The sequence below is a fragment of the Podarcis tiliguerta genome, assembly GCF_965153285.1.
Source record: "Podarcis tiliguerta genome assembly, chromosome: 11".
Taxonomy (NCBI): domain Eukaryota; kingdom Metazoa; phylum Chordata; class Lepidosauria; order Squamata; family Lacertidae; genus Podarcis; species Podarcis tiliguerta.
The window spans coordinates 47,648,574-47,668,985 of record NC_139544.1 but is presented as its reverse complement, the minus strand read 5'-3'; the positions used below and the strand labels follow the sequence as shown (position 1 = coordinate 47,668,985).

The window sequence follows — 20,412 nt, the reverse complement described above, 5'->3', positions numbered from 1 at the left end:
TCAAAACTCAGATTGATCCCATTTAGTTGGATTCTAGCAGTCTGAAGCGTCACAATCCTAGAGCAATTGCTCCATCTGATGTTTGTTTAGCGAACATTGGGTGGGGGGCAAAAAGTGCATGTATTCACAGGAAATATTCAGTGAAATTGACAAGGCAAAATAATCTCATTTAAAAATTGTGATCTCCACCTAGAGCAATCTTAAATAGCGAGGCTAAGAAAGAACTACAGCTGTGTCTGGCCCAGGACAAGTCAGGGCACATAGTAGTATCTGGATACCCTAGGCCTTGGCACCCAAGACAGAAAATCTCCCCCTGCCTAACAGAAAAAAATACAGCACAATCAGTTTAAAAATACAATAATAAGTTTCAAGGTCTAAGTCCTTTCAAGGTGTCCAAAATCAGCTGCCTACTCTGCTAAAAACCTTTTATGCTGCAAAGCTTATGCAGGCAATTAAGATAAGTATCTTTCTGTTAAAGATTGTTGATCTCTGATTTTAATTTTTTTACATGGTTGCTGTAAACCACTTTGTTTGTTTGTTTAAAAAATAGTAGTATACACATATATTAATAAGCAATTAAAAAAGACATAGTGAGTTTGGTGCAGTGTAAAAAAAATGTTACCTACCCCTGCTGATGTAAGGTCACATATCATTTCCTTTAAGAAATGCTACGGCAATGTCATATGTAAAGCATTTGATTCTTCATACTCTAGAGGTTTATGTAGCCATAAATCGAAAGGCTGTTGCATGAAAATATTGTCTATTGTGATGCCATCTCCTTTTTGTTCAGATTACATTAAGATTTATGAATAAAGCAACTGCAAAACAGACCTTTAAACTAGTGTCTCATCAAAATAATTAGATTTATTGTTCAAGAATGACAGTGAACTGGTGTTCGATTTAAAACAAACTCCTGTTACCCTTTCCACAGATATATGTTCTATTATTTATGGGCCTGGTCTGACTCTTCAAATCTATTTATCATTTATTTTAAAAATTGGACACTGCCATAGTCTCTTGACATATGTGGACACTTCATATCAGAACATCAATTAGGTAAATCTCATTTCTTGCAGACAATGCAAAGCAAATAAGACTTGGTGTAGCTGCAAACATTTGTTCTGCATCAATTTATCATGATTTGTGGTGTTCAGATAATGATCTGAACAAGTCTGCATCCTGCACTGTAAGGAATGCGTCTCCCGTATATGTCAGTAAACAGTATGACACCCTTTAGTCCTATTCAATATGATATCAAGGAAGATTTGTTCTGCTTTCAGACAGATGCAATAGTTAATTAGAAGCTTTGTGCTTCTATAGTCCGGATATTGTTGCCTGCTCGAACAAACTCTTTAAAAATCCTCATTATTTCTCTCTGAGTAATATCATACCTGTACTAGAAAATATTGACACTTAGTGGCTGAGAGAAAAGTGTCTGTGTGGTGAGGGCAAAGACACCCACTGTCTGTGCATGTCTGAATGTGCAGTTGTGCATGCACAGACCAGGGTTAAAAAAAGAAGACATTTTGAACATTAGGTAGATCCTCCCACTTTTGTTGTGCTTCCCAGTGGCATGCAGGCATATTATGTGCTCCATGAGCAGCAGTGTATTTGAAAACATCAACCCCAAACCAAAGCACCATTCAGTACTGTGCTGCCTTGCAAATATAAGGGACTGCGATGTGGATCCAGTCTTAGTTCTCTGAGAGAACTTACATTTAAAGAAATAGATGGTTGGAGGGAGTTTGGAATTACATTTACAAAAGTGGATTTGCTGGAGATTTACCAGGCTTCAATAAGCTGGCAGTGGGGAAAGTCTAAAGAAGGGATAAGCAGATTTAGCAAGTGCACTAAAAGGAAACAGTACTTCCTCGAAGTGATTCTCAGTACTGTTTTGAAGCTGTTTACTTCCTATTTTGATACCTACAGCAACAAGCGTCCAGGCTAGTCTCTGATTGGCCTTGGGCTCTGTTTTGTTTATACCAGCTTCCCATCAGGAAGCAATCATGATAAACTCTGTGACTCTGTGCTGGATGGTTTTTCCACACTGTGTTATTGCTTTTAACTGATAATGATGGGAACACGGTGCTCTATTCTTGTACTGATTTATTAGGAAGGCTAGGCTGAGCTACCTTTTTTTCTGCAATGTAAGCGTTTTCTTCCGCTAGAAGAATAAGATACAGAAAAACACTAAACATTTTGCAGCTGGAAGCTATCTCATGATCAATGTGCCCTCCTGCTTGAAAATGCTACTATGCCTGAGGTTCTTTTTCCTCTGAAGCACACACCGATAAAATGTGGCATACTGAGCAACACAAAAAGTTCAGTCCCTTAAAACATACACACACAAAACCTATTAAGTACAGCTGCATATATTAACCCCATGGAAACATGCTGGAGAACATTGCCAAATTATCATTATACAACATCCCTACTTGCAAGGGCCCTGAATCTGCCCTCCCTTTAGTTGCCATGTGGTGGTGGCAGCTGGTAAATGCGTAAACCCAGTTCCTTCCTACCTTCTCAGCTGTTTCCTAGTATTGGCAGCTAGATATGCTGCTCAATGGACCAAAGTTGTGAGTTTTCTGCCCTACTGACAATCAGTTTCCCCAGAATATCTCAATAAGTTGGGGCATGACTCAAATTAAAGACAATTTTGGAACAATGTCTGGTTTTATTGCTTGTTTTCAAGCTTGTATAACAGGCCAGTGGTAGAATCAGAAGCCATGATGTACCCAATTGAGCAGAATTGGTTGTAGCAACAGTGGTAAATTTTAAGGAGAGAGGTCTGGTGCAGATGTAACTTTCTGTGGCGTTAGATTGTGCTTTGTGGAAACAGACTTTTTACTGCTGCTGTGAGTCACTGTGGAGGAAACAGCTGTGGAACACCTGATCTAACAAGCAAAATTTCAAAGATGCTGAACCACCTGACTGTGGAATAAAGACTGATTGTACAAAAACTGTTGGCGAACCCTTGCATTCCCCAAAAGAGCAATTCAGTGGTGTTAAATGTTTCTAGTACTTTAAGACGATGGGGTTTTTGGTGTGCCTGTGTGTGTTATCTGAAAGGAGCTTTTTGATTTGCTAGATTATATTTATGTCCTAATTTGGAATATTTCAAACACCCTTGGGTTTTAAGAGCCTGGAAAAAACCGCAGTGACTATATTTGGTCCAGGATTTGTTACTTTATTAAAGCATTCATTGGTGATTTACAGGAAATTATGTCACCTTGCTCATAGTTGCCCTTAGAGAATCAAGACTCTAAGGACCTGAATGTGCTTTTAAGCACACCATCAGATGTGCTGAAGCAGCTATTGGAAGTCAGTGGAGGCTAGAAGAGTCACTCAGGGCAGGGAGTGAATTCTGCCTCCTAAACACCTTGGCTTTTGGGGAGGTGTTATGGGGGTGTCCAGCTGCTGTGCTGCTGGCTATATAAGAAGAGTTAGGGCCTTTAAACAGATGATACTTACTTTCCAATCAATAATTTTTCAGTTGTTTCACAGGCCCCTCTAGTAATTCTTCCACCGGTCCTGTGCTCACTCTCCAGTCCCTGCTGCTGCCCTCTTCCGGGTCTCCCACATCTGTCTCATCCTGACAACTCAGCATAGGGCATTCTTCACCCTTGCTGTCAGTCCCCGCTCCTCAAGCAAGCCTCTTCCGGTTAATCCTCACCCTCAGTGCCAGTCTCCTTCTCCTGTGAGGCATCCCAGCATCCCCTGCCTGCTCTGGCACCCTCTGCTGTGCCCTCTGTGTTTGGCAGATCCATGACACAACTCTACCAGTTCTATGATTCTATGAAATGTGGTTACAGTGGTACCTCGGGTTATATACGCTTCAGGTTACAGACTCCGCTAACCCAGAAATAGTGCTTCAGGTTAAGAACTTTGCTCCGGCGGCGTGGCAGCAGCAGGAGGCCCCATTAGCTAAAGTGGTGCTTCAGGTTAAGAACAGTTTCAGGGTTAAGAACGGACCTCCGGAACGAATTAAGTACTTAACCTGAGGTACCACTGTAATTACCGTATTTTTTGCTCTATAAGACTCACTTTTTCCCTCCTAAAAAGTAAGGGGAAATGTGTGTGCGTCTTATGGAGCGAATGCAGGCTGCGCAGCTATTCCAGAAGCCAGAACAGCAAGAGGGTTTGCTGCTTTCACTGTGCAGCGATCTCTCTTGCTGTTCTGGCTTCTGAGATTCAGAATATTTTTTTTCTTGTTTTCCTCCTCCAAAAACTAGGTGCGTCTTGTGGTCTGGTATGTCTTATAGAGCGAAAAATACGGTAACTTTATTTGAATTTGCTGGTATGTGACAAAATCCCACCTTGAAAATGACAACTGTCTGGAAACACCCTTGGCTTTCAGATTTTAAAGCAGTGGCAACTTGAAGTCTGACTGGGTGGTAAAACAATCGATGGCAGCTTTGCCACTCACTCATCCACTCCATGCACCATCTAAAAAACCAACACCACAGTTGTTATCAGGCTGACTGTGGCAGATGAGAATGTGCTTTTAGTGGATGTCTGAAGGCAACTTGGATGCTTACATGCCCATAAGGAAAAATGGAATTCCTTACCACTGAAAAATATTTGATCATGTTGTTTGGGCTAAAATGACCACCCAGATATTGCTGCAGACCCACAAAAAGCCAGATTAGACAGATACAGCTAGTATTATGTCGTAAAACTGCCAGATTTGGATTCTGGTGGACCACAAAAGCATTCCACACAAACCAACCAATATTCAGCTTCTTTTAAGTCTGACTGTTTCAAAGCTATTCAGGATATGAAGCCATAAAGGATAACCAGCACTATGTAAATAAAGACGTGTGTGGTCATTGTATTTAGAGGTACTTTCAAACATCAGATAATCGGCCTCAGCACAAGAGCCTGGGTTTATTTGATGTATTTATTTATTTGCATTTCTATCCTGCCCTATTCTGAAGGCTCAGGGTGGGTGCAAGCAACTATAAAAGATTAGGATAAAAATAACATTCTAAATGTATAGCCCATAACATTGCAAAAATGTTAAAATTCTGGCAAAATAAATAAATCCCTTAGCAACAGCATAACCCTGGAAACAAAACAATTTGCCCTGGCGAAGAGGTCTTGTGATAGGTATGGGGAACCTGTGGCCTTCCATATATTGTTAGACGCTCCAGCCACCATGGTCAGAGAAAATGCAAACTGTAGTCCAACAACATCTGGAAGGCCATAGGTTCCACAACTCTGCCTTACAGCAATGATCAAGTCCCTCAGGCTTGGACTTTAGTAGGTCTCCAAGGGAAGCTCTTCTACAGATATCCCTGCCTCAGAGCTTAGACAGTTGGTCACCAGGAAGTATGCCATGTTAGTGGTGGCAATCCATCTGTGCAACCTGTCCCAGGCAGATCCATAAGGCCCCAACATTGTTATCTTTTAGATACCAGGTTTAAGAGAGCTTTATATTCTCTAAGGATGACTGTGGTTGACCTGTGGTTCAGCAACTTTTATCTAAATGGATTTATACAGGACTTTATTCATTTGTTTATTTAAGGAATTTAGACCCTGCTTTTCACTATGTTCCTTAGAATGGTTTAGCAGTCAATCCCCTCTTACTCAATACTTCAGCCCAAACAGGCTTCCCAATGAAGACAATTTTCTTCTGGCAGGCTTTTTATTAACACCAGTATTTTAAGCTAAATTTTGATGTTTGAATTATCTGCTATACTGCTCTTTTTAAAATTTAATTGTATATTTATTGAAGGTTGGCTAATTTGTTGTGTTGAGTTTCCCCCCCTTTTTTCCTAAGGCTACTAGTTTTAGTATTGGAATGGTATTTCATTATACTGTTTTGTTTCAATGTGTTATACATATTTTTTTTTAATGCAGGGGTGCTTTGAAAGGTGGGATAGAAATGCATAAAATAAATAAATAAATCTTGTTAGCTCTGTGAAGTAGATAGATGGGTTACGAATTATACAAAAGAACGAATATATTATTTGATTTAGTGTAAGACAGCTTCCCATGCTCCTGTGAATAATATAGCTCTTCTTTCCTCTGCTAGTTAATAAATACTAGCACTTGGCTTACCACAGGAATGTCTGCTATTTTTACAAGACAGTAAGATTAAGTCACACAATCCTTACCAGTATGCCACAAGCAGGTAACAAAAGGAATGGAGGCACAGCGCAGTCCTAGCAAGCAGATAGTGCCAGATGTCTTACACTGCCAAGCCTCATGCTGTAAGAGAAGAAGAGGAAACCAGAGAAGAACATCAGACAGACTGCGGGTAGAAATAATTCTACATCTAAGCAAGACCAACAGAGTGAAGGAAAATCCCAATATACGGATGGGTTCACACATGCATGTTCACCATATGATAGTGGTTTCCATTAGCTGATCTGATTTGCTTTTACAAAACTTATGTGGGGGTTAGGCTTTACTGATCATTCATTCTGATTTGTTTGTGGGGATGTTATGCAACAATGAGCATTCATCCTAATTTTCTTATGTGGTGTTTATAATGGGATTGTTCAGTCGGGACCTGAACATGAGAGTTTGGTTGTGGGTGAACATATCAGACGACACAGCGATTCTTAAAACAGCTCTTGTTTATTCACAGGCCAGAACAGAACTGAACTGAAGGGTTCAGCCAGCCTGCTTATATAGAGCTCCGCTAGAACGCAACAGTAACCATTTTCGGTAACTATCCAATCACTGAATGTCACTTTCGATCGCTTATTTGCATATGTGGACCTGAACTATCTACAGTATCCCCCTGCTGGCCCGGGGTGAGAACTTCAGTACATAACAATGAGACTTTTAATCTCACGGTCGTGGGTTTGAGCCCCACACTGGATGCAAGATTCCTGCATTGCAGGGGGTTGGACTAGATGACCGTTGTGGTTCTTTCCAACTCTACAATTCTGATTCTCTGATCTTCCTATTAATTATTCAGTCCATTAATCATTCAGTCATCCCACATTTCCTATGCATTTTCCTGTCACCTTCCTAACAGCAATAAATATTTTTTAAAATAAAACGTGGATTTGTTGTGGTTGGACAACAGCAATCTTTAAACTATTGTGCAAACCTAAATTTCTGGTATATGACTGATTCCCTCCCCCAAAATACTGACAAACTAGTCATAATCAGTATGCAACTTCATATCAAGGTTTGCATGTGTAAATTAGTCATTAGAATCTTCTAGCACCACAGGCACAACTTTCATATCCTCTCATGCTCAATGCTTTACAATGGGGTGGGTGCGGTCAGTTCATACTTTGATCTGCTGTCAATCAAATGCAGAGAAATCATATGAAATAAAACATTCCATCCCTTGCCCTTTAGTACAACATGGCCGTATCAAGATACATCTAGGGGAAAATGTGATCCAAATGTTTTACAGGCTTAATTTCAGATCATGCAAAGAGTCACTTCTTCCTTCATCTTACTCAGACTAAACATTTTAATAACAAGCCACATAAAAATCCAATTACAGATTTTCAGCAAAGGAAGGGCAGTTTACAATGTCATACTCACACCTTATAAAGACACGTATTAGATTTTCTTAGCTTGCTCGCACTGTGGCTCATATATTTATTCAGCCGCAAACAAGCGAACAAATGTTTGTCTTTTTTTAAAAAAAAAAACTGACAAAAGTGAATGACTTTAAATGTATTTCTCTGTTAGGAGTTTTTGGCATCATTTTATATCTTCTTAATTGGGTGATGATCATTTGAAAACTTAAGGCAGCTGAGAGAACAGTTTTGCAACTGAAAGAACTGAAGATTAGACAGTAATTCCTGTGCAGCTTGGGGCACAATTTTCTGCAAAAATTAATAATAATAAAAATAATATATATCTCACATTTCATTGTCTAGGTCTCAAAGCAAATGAACACAAACATCCCCTCCAACATTTCTCTGATGAAAATAGGGACATCCCATTCCATAGTGATAATTATACTATTTATACCCCACACATCTTACTAGGTTGCCCCAGCCACTCTGGGCAGCTTCCAACATATATAAAAACTCAATGAAACATTAAATGTTTAAAAAACCTTCCCTATACAGGATTGTTTTCAGACAGCTCGGGGGTCAGATAACTCCATACCCTCCAACATTTCTCCAATGAAAATAGGGACATCCTAAGGAAAAGCAGGACATTCCAGGATCAAATCAGAAACTGAGGTAGCTTCTCTACATCAGGGACATCCCTGGAAAATAGGGACACTTAGAGGCTCTGCAGGAACTGTATCGAGCATGCTCAAGAGTGCCCAAGAAATGGAATGGAGTTATGATGATGAAAGGGTGTGGTGATGCTAGTCAGAGTAGGTTCAAATTTCAGTGGCTCCCATTATGTCCAATATAAAGGTAAAGGGACCCCTGACCATTAGGTCCAGTCGTGGACGACTCTGGGGTTGTGGAGCTCATCTCGCTTTATTGGCCGAGGGAACTGGCGTGCAGCTTCCGGGTCATATGGCCAGCATGACTAAGCCGCTTCTGGCGAACCAGAGCAGCGCACGGAAACACCATTTACCTTCCCGCCAGAGCGGTACCTATTTATTTACTTGCACTTTGACGTGCTTTTGAACTGCTAGGTTGGCAGGAGCAGGGACTGAGCAATGGGAGCTCACCCTGTTGCGGGTATTCGAACCGCCGACTTTCTGATCGGCAAGCCCTAGGCTCTGTGGTTTAACCCACAGCGCCACTCGCATGCCTCATGTCCAATATAAGACAAAGTAAATGGTCTGTATTCAGCGTGACCAGGGGGAGAGGGGAAAGCTGCCTTCTCTCAGAAAAACAGAAGCCAACAAGTGTAGAGTTTTAACTGTTCCAACCCCCTCCCAAAGTTATCTCCTTTAAGTACACTTCACTCCTATGTAAGTAAAGGATATTAATTCCTGTAGGAAGCATTAAAATGATATGCTTGGTATTGCCAATGCACTGAGAGCAAACCCTCAGGATTGATGTGCTTCCATCACCACCGTGCATAACCACATGGTGTGTGGAGCCAGCACACTGCATGTTCTCCCCTTCTGGCGAAAGACTTTCTAATGAGAAAGCCTTATTTCTATTACTACCTGCTGATAATAATTATGAGCATTTCCCTTGCTACTAGAGAGACTTTGACACATGTATAAGGCACCTTTCCAATCTGACCAAGGGCAGTATTCAAGTAAATAATTGCGTAAGTAGAAAGTATTCTGTTCAGGCCTGTGCCGAGCCTGTCTGAGGCCCAGAGTGGAGTTAGAATGAAGTTCTAAACTAAAAAACGTAGCTGGTCCCCAGTATGGTGCCTTGGCTGGCTTAGCTCTCCAAGGTCCAGAGCAAGTGAACCTGGCTGCCCCCCCCCCAACCATGGGCCTGCTTCTTCTTCCACAACAAGACTTCCACCCCCCTTTCCTCTGCTTGCCTGTCCCCAGATGTGTTCTGGAGGGTTGGGGGGACCCCATAACAGATGTAGTGAGTGTGCAGGGGGGAGGGGGGATGTTCCACTGTGCAAGTGGAAATGGTTCTGTTCATGCAACACTGCCCCAAGCAATTGCAGCTTGCTTCCACATATGTGAAATTCCAAACATCTGAAAAAACAGCAGGTCTTTGTGAGTCACCAACTTTTGGTATGCTTTCCCCCAACAATGTCTGGCCTTTCTTCTTAGAATCATAGAGTTGGAAGAGACCACAAGGGCCATCGAGTCCAACCCCCTGCCAAGCAGGAAGCTTATTGCTTGCCCTCGTACTCTGAACACTCTACTTTTAATTCTGCTGCTGTTATTGTGAATCATTTCATACAGCAAAACAGTGATTCTGTTTTTCTGAAAAAGGTAGTTATTGGGGAAATCATTTGCAAGTCATACTGTAGACTTGGCAACTTGCCAGCAATCCATTATGAAGTGATCACCGTCTGTTTAATGGGAAATCCCAGTTCTTATTCCCTATGGGGTTTTTGGTAGGTCTGAAGTATATCTTTGCGGTTAGGGGGAAAAGACATTTACTAAGGAAGCAATGTGTTATGACCTCAGGCAGTGTGCCAAGTGCAATAAAAACTCACTTTTACATGTCATTTACGCATTCAGAAAGATTTAGAGAGACTCTGCTGCATATCTCTTCATACAGTTGCCAAACTTCTGTAGGCTCTTATCCTCAAATATAATGAGGCAACATTTAACACTTCTCTATAGACCAAGAGTCAGGTTTTTTCCATCTAAGTTTTCCATTGTGTATTTTCCCTTAAAACACTGCTGCTCTTTGGTATCTTAGGGTGCAGAGTTAGCAGAAGGAAAACCCCTCCCAAACTGATTATGTATAACTGTTGACTGCAATAGTTCTGTATATGGAACACTTTAATCCACCAGCAGTAATATCCACAGAAAGCAGATAAGCAGATACTTTTGTATCGTCCATGCTGCCAAGTCAGTTTACTCAGTCATGTGGACAGTGAATTAATTTACAAATGTGGCCAACTACTGCTGCAGATGCTGTTTCATAAAACCTCTTACATTAACTACACCTGTGTGGAGCCTGAGTTGAGAAACCAGGTACACCCCATACATTTAAAGCACATGACTTCTCCCAAAGAATTCAAGGAACTGTGGTTTGTTAATGGTGTTGGGAATTGTAGTTCTGTGAAGGGTGAACTACAGTTCTGACTTTTTTGGGGGGGGGCAGGTGGGTCCTGTCCTTTAAATGCACTTTAAACATATACGTAGTTTGTACTCAGCCGAAGTAGCAAGGAACCCATGTCTCTAAATGGAAAAGACCACAGGAAAAGGGAAAAGGAGCTGCCAAGGATTATAGGGAGGGGTTTGGGTTGCAAAGCAGGAGAACAGGGGAGCAGAAAAAGCAAAGACATGTAGTGGGGAAAGGGCTGCTCTGGAAAGTGGAAGCAACAGCAGGTATAGCTTTGCTAAACAAAGGGGAATGGTATTAAGAAGAGGCACCAAAACATAGTTAGGAAAGAGGGAGGAAGTATGACTTGGTTGATATCCTGAGGGTAAATCTCTTTGGTCATATACAGTGGTACCTCGGGTTACATACGCTTCAGGTTACACACTCCGCTAACCCAGAAATAGTGCTTCAGATTAAGAACAGAAATCGTGCTCTGGCGGCGCAGCGGCAGCAGGAGGCCCCATTAGCTAAAGTGGTGCTTCAGGTTAAGAACAGTTTCAGGTTAAGAACAGACCTCTGGAACGAATTAAGTACTTAACCCGAGGTACCACTGTAAATGCATCACTACTTTTAACTTGAATTTTGTTATTTCTCTTTTACATACTGTGATGTATGAATTCAGATAAATGTATGAATGCCTGTTCTGGGTGAGTTGAAGTGAATTGAAGGAACATTCCAGACTCTTGTTTCTGGACTATCAAATTCACATTGGAATAGGACCCTTAAACAAAAAATGGATATAAATGCTCTGGGATTAACAAGGCAGCAGGGTTGCAGCCTTGTTGCTGAGATCAAAATAGGACGTTTAAAAGCACACAATGCAGGAAAGAGAAAACATGGCTCCTCCTCCCCATTCCTTCCCCAGGCCTCTCATTGCACAACCAATGAGGTATGAACAGGTGACAGCAGCAGGTTGGCAAAGAACAATCCTGACTTTCTGCTCGAATTGGAGATTTAAAAATTGTTCATATTGGAGCTGTACAGAGGCAACCCTGCAATCCAGGAAGTGGGGCTTTCTGCTAGGCTTCTGTAATGCAAGCTTTTGATAACCAGGAAGCAGCTCCCCAAGGCCCAGCCTCCATATTCTGAGGAGAAATTAGTAATGAATAAATTAGTAATAACTAAATAAATTCTGAGGAGAAAATTAGAAGTATATAAATAATAAGTATGAGGGAGGTTTGCCTTGATTTTTAGACAGGAGTCGCTCAAAGCTTCGTGAACTGGATTGTAAACCTGTGATTTTTAAAAAAAGGGCTGGGTCAGTTATTGGACTTATTAACTGTTCAGTTTGTGAAGTAGGATGGTTTCTTATCAGTTTGAGGAGGGAGCCAGGTTAATTTTGGTCAGAGGATCAAAGTGGGTTATAAGGCTCTGTGCAAAAAAATTACAGCACATCACCCTCCTCAGATCTGAAGGTATGTGGTATCCTCAGCAAAATACCTGATGCCAAGCTGGAGAAAAACTATCAAACGGAAAGCCAACATCTCTGCCAGTTGGTAACCCAGCTCCTGACACAGATTATGAACCAGGGTTTGGGGTTTGTTTGGTTTTTTTCCTTCCAAGGGAAACGGAGAAGCTCCTTTGATAGCGAAGGATCACGAAAAGCAGCGCTGCTGAATTCAACTTCCCAGTGTTTCTAAGAGTGAAGAAACACCTCAGTCTCAGGCCTGCTGCAGCGGACGTCTTTCCCTCCTCTTTCTTTCTATTTTTTTGGTGTGTCTTAATTCAATGTGTTTCTAAGAGTGAAGAAACACCTCAGTCTCAGGCCTGCTGCAGCGGACATCTTTCCCTCCTCTTTCTTTTGATAATGTCTTAATTCAATGTGTTTCCCAGTCTCAGGCCTGCTGCAGCAGGCGTCTTTCCCTCCTTTTCTTCCATCCTTTTGGTATGTCTTAATTCAGTTTTGTGACGTCTGTCTTTCCTTAGCTTGCTCTTTTTCATCAGACTTGCGTAAATAATAATAATAATAATAATAATAATAATAATAATAATAATAATAATTTATTTGTACCCCGCCCATCTGGCTGGGTTTCCCCAGCTACTCTGGACGGCTTCCAACAAAGACGAAAAATACACTAAAATGTCACATATTAAAAACTTCCCTGAAATTAGTTTTCTGAGAAAGTTCTGGGTGTAGAACTTGTGGGTTTCTAGATTTCTAATGGTTCTCATTTTTATATGTAGACTGCCTTGAGTTCTGTCAGGGAAAAAGGTGGGGTATAAGTAAATAATAAATAATGATAATAATAATATTCGTGTTGATAAACCAGAGTGTTAGGACTCTTCTTCTCAAGGCTTTACAGTTTTAGAGGATTTCAGGCTGAGGAACTGCACTTGTTTATAGAACTGAAGCGCCCTTCTCTTTATCCATTCCCCATGTGTCTGAGGGGAACAGAGAGTAGGAGCTCTCATTATGGTGACAATAACATTTCGTTGTGATTATTTGTATGCTATTAATTTTAATCATATTTAGATAGATAGTTTTAATTCTATAAATGTTTAATTGTTTTTAATTACTCCATTTTCTATGTTTTCAGCGGTTCTTACCTGTAAGCTGCCTTGAATCCTGTCAGGAAAAAAGGCAGGGTATAAATAAATAAGTAATAATAATAATAATATAATAACATTATGGTAATTTAGAGACAAAAGAAAAGTACAGTGCTATTTAAACAGGTTGTAGTGTAGAACAACTGCAATGAAAAGTGTTTAGTGCAGTAAATTAGCACCCAACTTTTTTTTAGGCTTTTTTTAAAATGACAGAGGTTTTCTGTCGATTAAGCAGTATGTGAATTCTGTTAAGTAAATAAAAGAAACACCTTTCTTTTAGTGTTCGCGTCACTGAAATATTGCCTCAGAAATACTGCCTCAGAAATTGCCTCAGAAATTGTTCCCATTGTTCATTTATGAAGGAGAAAATTCTGCTAAGCGATATGCAAAGAATGATACAAAATCAAATAGATACAACTTAAATGGAAAAAAAGGATTGGAGAAGATAGAGGTGGGCCAGGCAGGAGAGAGAAGATGCAGAGTTTATGTATATTCACTTGATATAATAACCATGGAGAAAAGCCATGGAGGAGACTTGTGGGGGTGAGGAGCTGAATGAAAGTTGATTCCAGCTACTGCAGCAGAGAGGGGACTTCTCAGCCATTCTGTCACTGATACCTGCCAGGTGGAACAACAAAATTTGGGAACTGGTTTTGGGGAAGGAGGAGCACACCGGGGAACTACACATTTTGGCTTGTCCAACTAACCAGCCATTTTAATGCCAACCTGCCAAACTTTATCAATTTCTCTCCAGATGGCGGGTGCATCCAGACATGTGTTTATTGTGGGATTGGTGCTCTTCGTACATGGTAGGGTTTTGTTTTGTTTTTTGGCAGTGTTGAAATGGCATCATCATTGAAATGCCAACCACAGCCTCCCTCCCCACAATTTAATTAGGATTTACTCTTTCCAGCAAAAATCAATACTTTTGTTGCCCTGGGCTTCAGAGCTGACTGAAAATTATTCTCTGATGGATGACAGATCATCAAGTAAACCATAGTATTTAGAAATACCACCTGTATTATATACCCACACCACATTCCCCATTGTAGCTGCTGGTGGTTGGTTGCAGATTTGCAACATGATGGTGGTGTTCTAGATCCATCACAATAGCAAGGCCCCTCTTGACAGCATCTCCATGACAGGGCTTTGTAATGTGTATGTGTTGTGGCTCTCGGTCAATGAGGGCTGTTTCAAATAACATTTCATGCTGAATTATACTTTCCCTGATTATCATGACTTTTCTTTGCGTGCATGGAAAATACTCCGCTTAACAGTGTAGGATTTTAATGACCATCTGTTGTTTTTTTAATGTGTGTATTTTAGTGTTACATTTGGCACATGAAGTTCTAAAATGGCTGGAAGGAGGTGTTTGGAAAAGTTCAGTCCATATTTGTACAACTGCCACTGTTTAACGAACATCTCTAGCAACAGGGCAGTTTCAAAGTCTGAGATGGTATACTATTGTAAAAACAGTACAAATCCGTTAAAAATTGTCCAGTGGTGAAATTCTAGCAATATACAGTTGTTTGGGAGCTTTTATGTCTAGCTAATTTCATTAATATTGGTAAAATCGCCAATAGTTCTGAAGATTTACCCTTTGTCTTTTTGCAGAACAAGCACAACACAACAGTTAATATACAGTATTCATCTTGATGCTAGTGTAGGTGAGTAACTTTCAGCTTGCCAAGCCTCTTTGAATGCCATGTGGCAGTTATTTTAAATAAATAAACTATCAACCCCCAGAGCAAATCTGTAAAACAGCCCTCCGCATTTCTCTCTCTCCCTCAGCACTGCCTGAAATGGCTTGAGAAATGGGGGAAATAATTATAGGCAGAAATACTGAGCAGTGACAAGGAATTAAAAAGAGATGTTAGAACAAGGACTTCAGCTGGGATTCCTTAGGCCCAATTTAAACATTTGCATAGTGGCATAGTTGCTGCTGAAAATCATTTCTTTGTGGTCAGAGCTCCATGCAGCTGAAGAATGTTTGAATCCACTTCCTGTGCAGGACGACTGATCACATGGGAGGTAGACCCACAACCATCTGGAGCCCTGAGCATGGGTGAGTGATATTTAGCAGCAACTATGCTGTTGCACAAAAGTTTGAACCGGGTCTGAATTTTCTGCTGCTTCTTCCAACTCAGTGTTGGCTTGGGGTTGGGAATAGATATTTTGATGTTGTCAAGTGTGTAGTAGCCACCCTGGAACTTCTTTCTGAAGGACAGAATATGAATCTTAATTGGTTAATTAATACAGTGCAATACTGAGATTTTAAGATAGCAGTAGCAAGGCTTAGCAGAACTTCACAGATATGTAGGATTGCCAGTTTGCAATCCAGAGATTGAGGATTCACAGAACAATTGTACTAATGAAATGACACAAGTGTCTTCTGGGATTTTGTTTTGCTATGGCTGCTTGCCTGCCACTTGTCCTTGTGCAGTAGCAAGGGCAAAGTATGGCATGCAGCAGACAGAGAAGGAGAGATCCAAGAAATAAGCCTTACCTCTCATTTCACTGGTACAAATGCATTAATCTCTGGGTTGCAAACTATGTATGCGGGAGGCAACTGTGGGTACTTCTAATCATAGGTTGAATAGAGACTCTCGGAATCTGGCAAATAACGCTTTGGACATGACAGTCTATAATATCTGAAACACAACTCAAGTATTTCCCATAACTATATTAGAGGGAGACATGCAAAACTCCCCATGCCAGCACATCTCTTGGAAGGTGGAGATGTGTGTTTTAATAATATGGGGATGTGGGAGAACAGAAACACATGAGATTTCTTTTCCTTCCTGCAAGAGAATGAAGCTGCATTTGACTCTCCTCCCACCCCAGTAAATCACAGAGGGACTGTCAAGTTAGCCATTGATAAAGAGCCTACTTGGTGTAGCATGGTTCTCCTCCTCAGATTCTGACTGAGTTCTTGCTGAGGATGTAGGAGACTGTACATACTAGGTGAATTCGCAGACATGGACACCTCTTGCTTGTGTTTTCCTCTTTCTATCCGTCCCTTGAGTCTCTGACATGAAAATGTAAGGGGTGAGGGAATGGTTGGAACAGCTGACTGTGAACATAAACCCATAGTCATTTCCTCCTGCTGAAGCCCACCATTGACTCCTTTCTGGAAAACATGGTTGCTATGATCTAGATTGTCATAGAACAGCCAAGGATTTTGGTTGACTGCTGTTGCCATGATTCATAGTAATAGCCTGAAGGAGAATGACACTCTGCCCATTACGAAAACCCTGAATGAATTGCCAACTACCCATAAAGTGCTTCAGCCAGGGCTTCATAATTACTTTCATTAGTGAATATATAATTTGTTATAATTTTTGCGTAATCATGTTCCAGAGCCATATTTGCCAAACCTAAATCTTATAAAGTGTATATTAATATAAACATTAATGTAGAGGTTTGTCTCAAACTATCACATTTTCCCTTTTGTGAAGCACAAACACCTCTCTTTTATTTGAAATAATATATATATATTGACTTTCTTAGTAAAGTAAATAATTGACCAGCACAAAGTATAAGGTCTTCAAACTCAGATGGGTAAATATGCTAATTTTCTTTCTCTTTCTTTCTCATTTCTCCAATTTTCAATTCAAATCTCCACATTTCCACATCAGTTTGCATTTTTTTAAAAGTCTGCATGAAAATTCATCATTTTAGTGCAAATTCTAATATACACATTTTTGTAAGCAATTTTGTCTAATATACATTTTTTTGCAGAGCAATTTAAAAAGTTCCCTATTATAATGGATTTTTCTATGTTATTTTTATATGCACTATTTAGTATACAGTATGCACTTTTGAAAAGATTACTTGGCTGAAAAACTGCATTGCAACATTTGGGCAAGTGTGAATTTTGAAGGATGGCGGTGTTTTGGTTTGCATATTGTTTTGGAAAGTGTGAATTAGGTATTTTTGCCTTTAAATACCAACTTAATTAATTGATCCTCCTTCCCTCCTCATGACTAGTTATTAAAGTACAAATTAATATGGCCATAGATTTTGATTCCTGATCCTCTGTTGTTTTGTGGATAGCAGGGCTGTACTAAATACTGCTGATTGTGGGCTGCAGATCAGTAATGAACATATAATTATTTGTGCCAGACAGAGGTTCAAGAACACTGTCAACACTAACTTGAGACTGATTTCCTTTTCAAATACAGAGGAACAGAAGAAGCTGACTATGATGCTTATCTGGGTGGAGCCCGTGGTGAGTGTTTTTCAGTTTCTTTATCACTTTTGTTAACACACTTTATTTTCCTTTTAGAAACATTATTTTTGGAGAGAAACTATGCTGGCCACTTTTCTGTTTGTGTGCTGAGTCACTCAATCATACACACCCTAAGAACACTTATTTGGAAGTAAATTCTGTTGAATTTAATCAACCTTACATCTTCTATGCATCCACAGACTCTGCTATAATTTCCATTTCCTCCTGAACCTACTACAGTGTCTATTGTACATCCTCTATCTCTCTGTCTTTCTTTCTTTGCTGCAATCACACTGACACATTCCTGAAATCTTGTTGGTGTTTGCATCAGCTTCAGCCAAACTAAGCCTCAATGCATTCCACCAGAATTTCATATAAACCTAAGTACCGGCTATGTTGTATAAAGAAGACAGGATGGTATGTATAAGCAATAACACACAGCACAGCAGGATGAAACCTACCCGAGAAGTCTTATATACATACTGCTTTGGTAACATCAGCATATACCACCCAAGGGGTGCAGCAGGATGCCATTTGCAACCTGAAGTTTGAAGCTGAAGAAGGAAGCAAAGGATTGTCCCTGACTTTCCATCGAGATCCAGTTTGAGGTCAGTGTACATGCTACTCTGTGTACACTTAACTGGCAGAAAGCCCTGTAGTATTCAAAGAGGCTTCCAAGTAAACATGCACACAAGGGCAGCATTCTGCAGGCTACAAGTTTTGACTTGGCTACCAGGGATAGCCAAAATATGTGGATCACTGTTTGAAAGAGGAATCTATGGTCTATCAGTGGTTATTAACATTAGTAGATAAATGGAGCCTCCACCCTCAGGTGTCCACTGTGAACAATTTGCAAAACACCTTGAAGGTAAAATAACTTAAATCCATGCTAACTTGGAACCCATATATAAAGATATGGATGCCCTCATGGTTCCCAAGTACCATAATGCATTTCAATTTATGCAGCCTGAGGAGGTGGACAAGGTCCCCTTCTTGCCGCTGGAGGGGCCTGGCATATTGGGTGGGAGGGGTTCTTAATGTCTCACATAGGGAGGGTGTAGTTTTAGTAGTCTTAAAGGATCCTTAATAAATAGCTTATACAGTGGTACCTCTAGTTACAAACTTAATTCTTTCTGGACGTCCGTTCTTAACCTGAAACTGTTCATAACTAGAGGTGTGCTTTCGCTAATGGGGCCTCTTGCTGCTGCTGTGCCACCGGCACACAATTTCCGTTCTCATCCTGGGGCAAAGTTGTCAACTTGAGGTAACTCTTTCAGGTTAACGGAGTTTGTAACCTGAAGCATTTGTAACCTGAGGCGCTTGTAACTCGAGATACCACTGTAGTAAGATCTTTACTAAAGAAATATACCCTGTGTTTTACTGATTTGAATAAGTATCAGACAGTTATAAAATCTACAATTTGGAAGGAAAGTGTTAGAGCATGTAGTGGGGATACTGGTATAGTGGTCCATTTACTTTTCCAAAAACTGTTTTTGTGTTCCTTCCTATGGTGGCATCCACTATGCTCTTCTCAATTTCTTTGTGGTGGCTGACACTCCCTCAACCCTTGGTTTCAGATCACATAACACCAATATTGGAGCAACTTCATTAGTACTCTCTTTGTTTAATAATTTCAAACTACTTGCATTGACCTTAAAAGCTGTTAAAAGTTGGGGGCCTAGGTTTCTCAACCCCCGGCCCTTTGTTGGAGGAGTATCTGTTCATAGGACAGAACCCCCTGTTTTCCTTAGATATGATGTGTGGGAATTTGAGTTGCAGCCTTATCAGTAGTGGCTCTCAGTTGTGAAATTTCTTATTCAATGAAAAGTGACTGCCCCACTTTGTCTGTATTCAGGTGGCTAGTTAGAGTATTCTTAATTATGTGAAACTTATTATAGTACTGTATCTTAAATGTCTGGCTTACTGCTTTTTTACTTTCTGTTGCCAATATCACTACTGGTAAAAATGTTTTAAATAAGTGAGGAGGGATAAAACAATTTTAAATAAATATTCATTGAGGCTTATTTTTATTTATTTATTTATTTAGTGTAATACATTTGTTACCTGCTGTTCATACTACGTTTTCACAAGATGCCTTACAATATCTGACAAAGCCAGCTAAAAGCACATGCAATATTCCAATAACAGGTCATAAAATAATAAGCAGGAAACAATAAAATCACACATCCATTTCAGCAATACATTCAACACAGAAATTAAAATAGGCTGCCAAGAACATGGAAGATGAAATTTCAAGAACAGTAATCCTATCCCAATTCACACATTTTTAGCTATTTTGCATTGCTTTGCTTTCTCTTGCTTTCATATGGTTTGTTTGCCATAACATCTTTTCCTTCATTCAGTTTTTTTGGGGGGGAGGGGCAAGAGAAGACAAAGGCAGCTTCTATCCTTTCTAAAAAATGTTAGACATTATTTCAATGCAAATGCTGAGTCAAATACTCTTATTTCTCAGGTTGGATTATCTTTGTGTTAAAACAAAAACAAACAGTACAGTCCTAGTTATGTTTTATCTTTTGTATGTTTTCCTCAAAAACTAGGGAGGTATTATTATTGCAGACGATTTAAAAACATTGCATTTAAAAAGCGGGCTCCAGTTTAATTTGAGAACAGAAAGTGATCGGTATTATAAGCTTAATGTTTATAGGAAAGAATGTTTTTCCTTTTGGGTCCCCCCCCCCCCAATGTTTGAAACGTTAAGTTCAAAGAGAAGTTTCACACTAGTGCCTGCTTGAATTTCTGCATTTTTGGTCAGTAGATTTCAGTAAGTCTGTTGAGGTTCTTGACTAATGTACAGGCTCAACCCTGCATTAAGGGAAGGAATTACAAGATGTAAATAGTTTGATAGTGAAATCTGAGCAAAGGGCCAATGTCAGCATTATATAGGTAATCTGTCCATTAACTTTGAGTAATTCAAGATACAAGTGACAGCAAATACACATGATGGTTTAATTATGTAAGGGAAAGTAA

General features: G+C 40.1%; 1 protein-coding gene and 1 long non-coding RNA gene across 15 annotated transcripts in view; one reads left to right on the top strand and one right to left on the bottom strand.

The window, feature by feature from the left end:
- The window catches only part of LOC310659598, a 38,387-nt gene extending 25,889 nt beyond the window's left edge, over nucleotides 1–12,498 (bottom strand). Inside the window, exons 1-3 of one of the 3 annotated variants that reach the window (XR_014502846.1) lie at nucleotides 12,087–12,478; nucleotides 6,120–6,213; nucleotides 4,329–4,446 (exon numbers count right to left, since the gene is read on the bottom strand). This is a non-coding gene — a long non-coding RNA (uncharacterized lncRNA). Of the gene's footprint in view, nucleotides 1–4,328; nucleotides 4,447–6,119; nucleotides 6,214–12,086 lie in introns of those variants that run through there. The other 2 variants (XR_014502844.1, XR_014502845.1) reach the window with 2 other exon arrangements.
- TARS1 (threonyl-tRNA synthetase 1) overlaps nucleotides 10,720–20,412 on the top strand; it is a 205,249-nt gene continuing 195,556 nt past the window's right edge. Inside the window, exons 1-4 of one of the 12 annotated variants that reach the window (XM_083402794.1) lie at nucleotides 10,784–10,873; nucleotides 14,808–14,860; nucleotides 15,205–15,258; nucleotides 17,378–17,424. In XM_083402794.1, the coding sequence (XP_083258920.1) occupies nucleotides 15,255–15,258; nucleotides 17,378–17,424 (51 nt within the window). In that variant the 5' untranslated portion in view covers nucleotides 10,784–10,873; nucleotides 14,808–14,860; nucleotides 15,205–15,254. Of the gene's footprint in view, nucleotides 10,874–11,450; nucleotides 11,536–11,921; nucleotides 12,139–12,486; nucleotides 12,536–13,044; nucleotides 13,092–13,689; nucleotides 13,737–13,780; nucleotides 13,819–14,807; nucleotides 14,861–15,204; nucleotides 15,259–17,377; nucleotides 17,425–20,412 lie in introns of those variants that run through there. The other 11 variants (XM_083402793.1, XM_083402805.1, XM_083402799.1 and 8 more) reach the window with 11 other exon arrangements.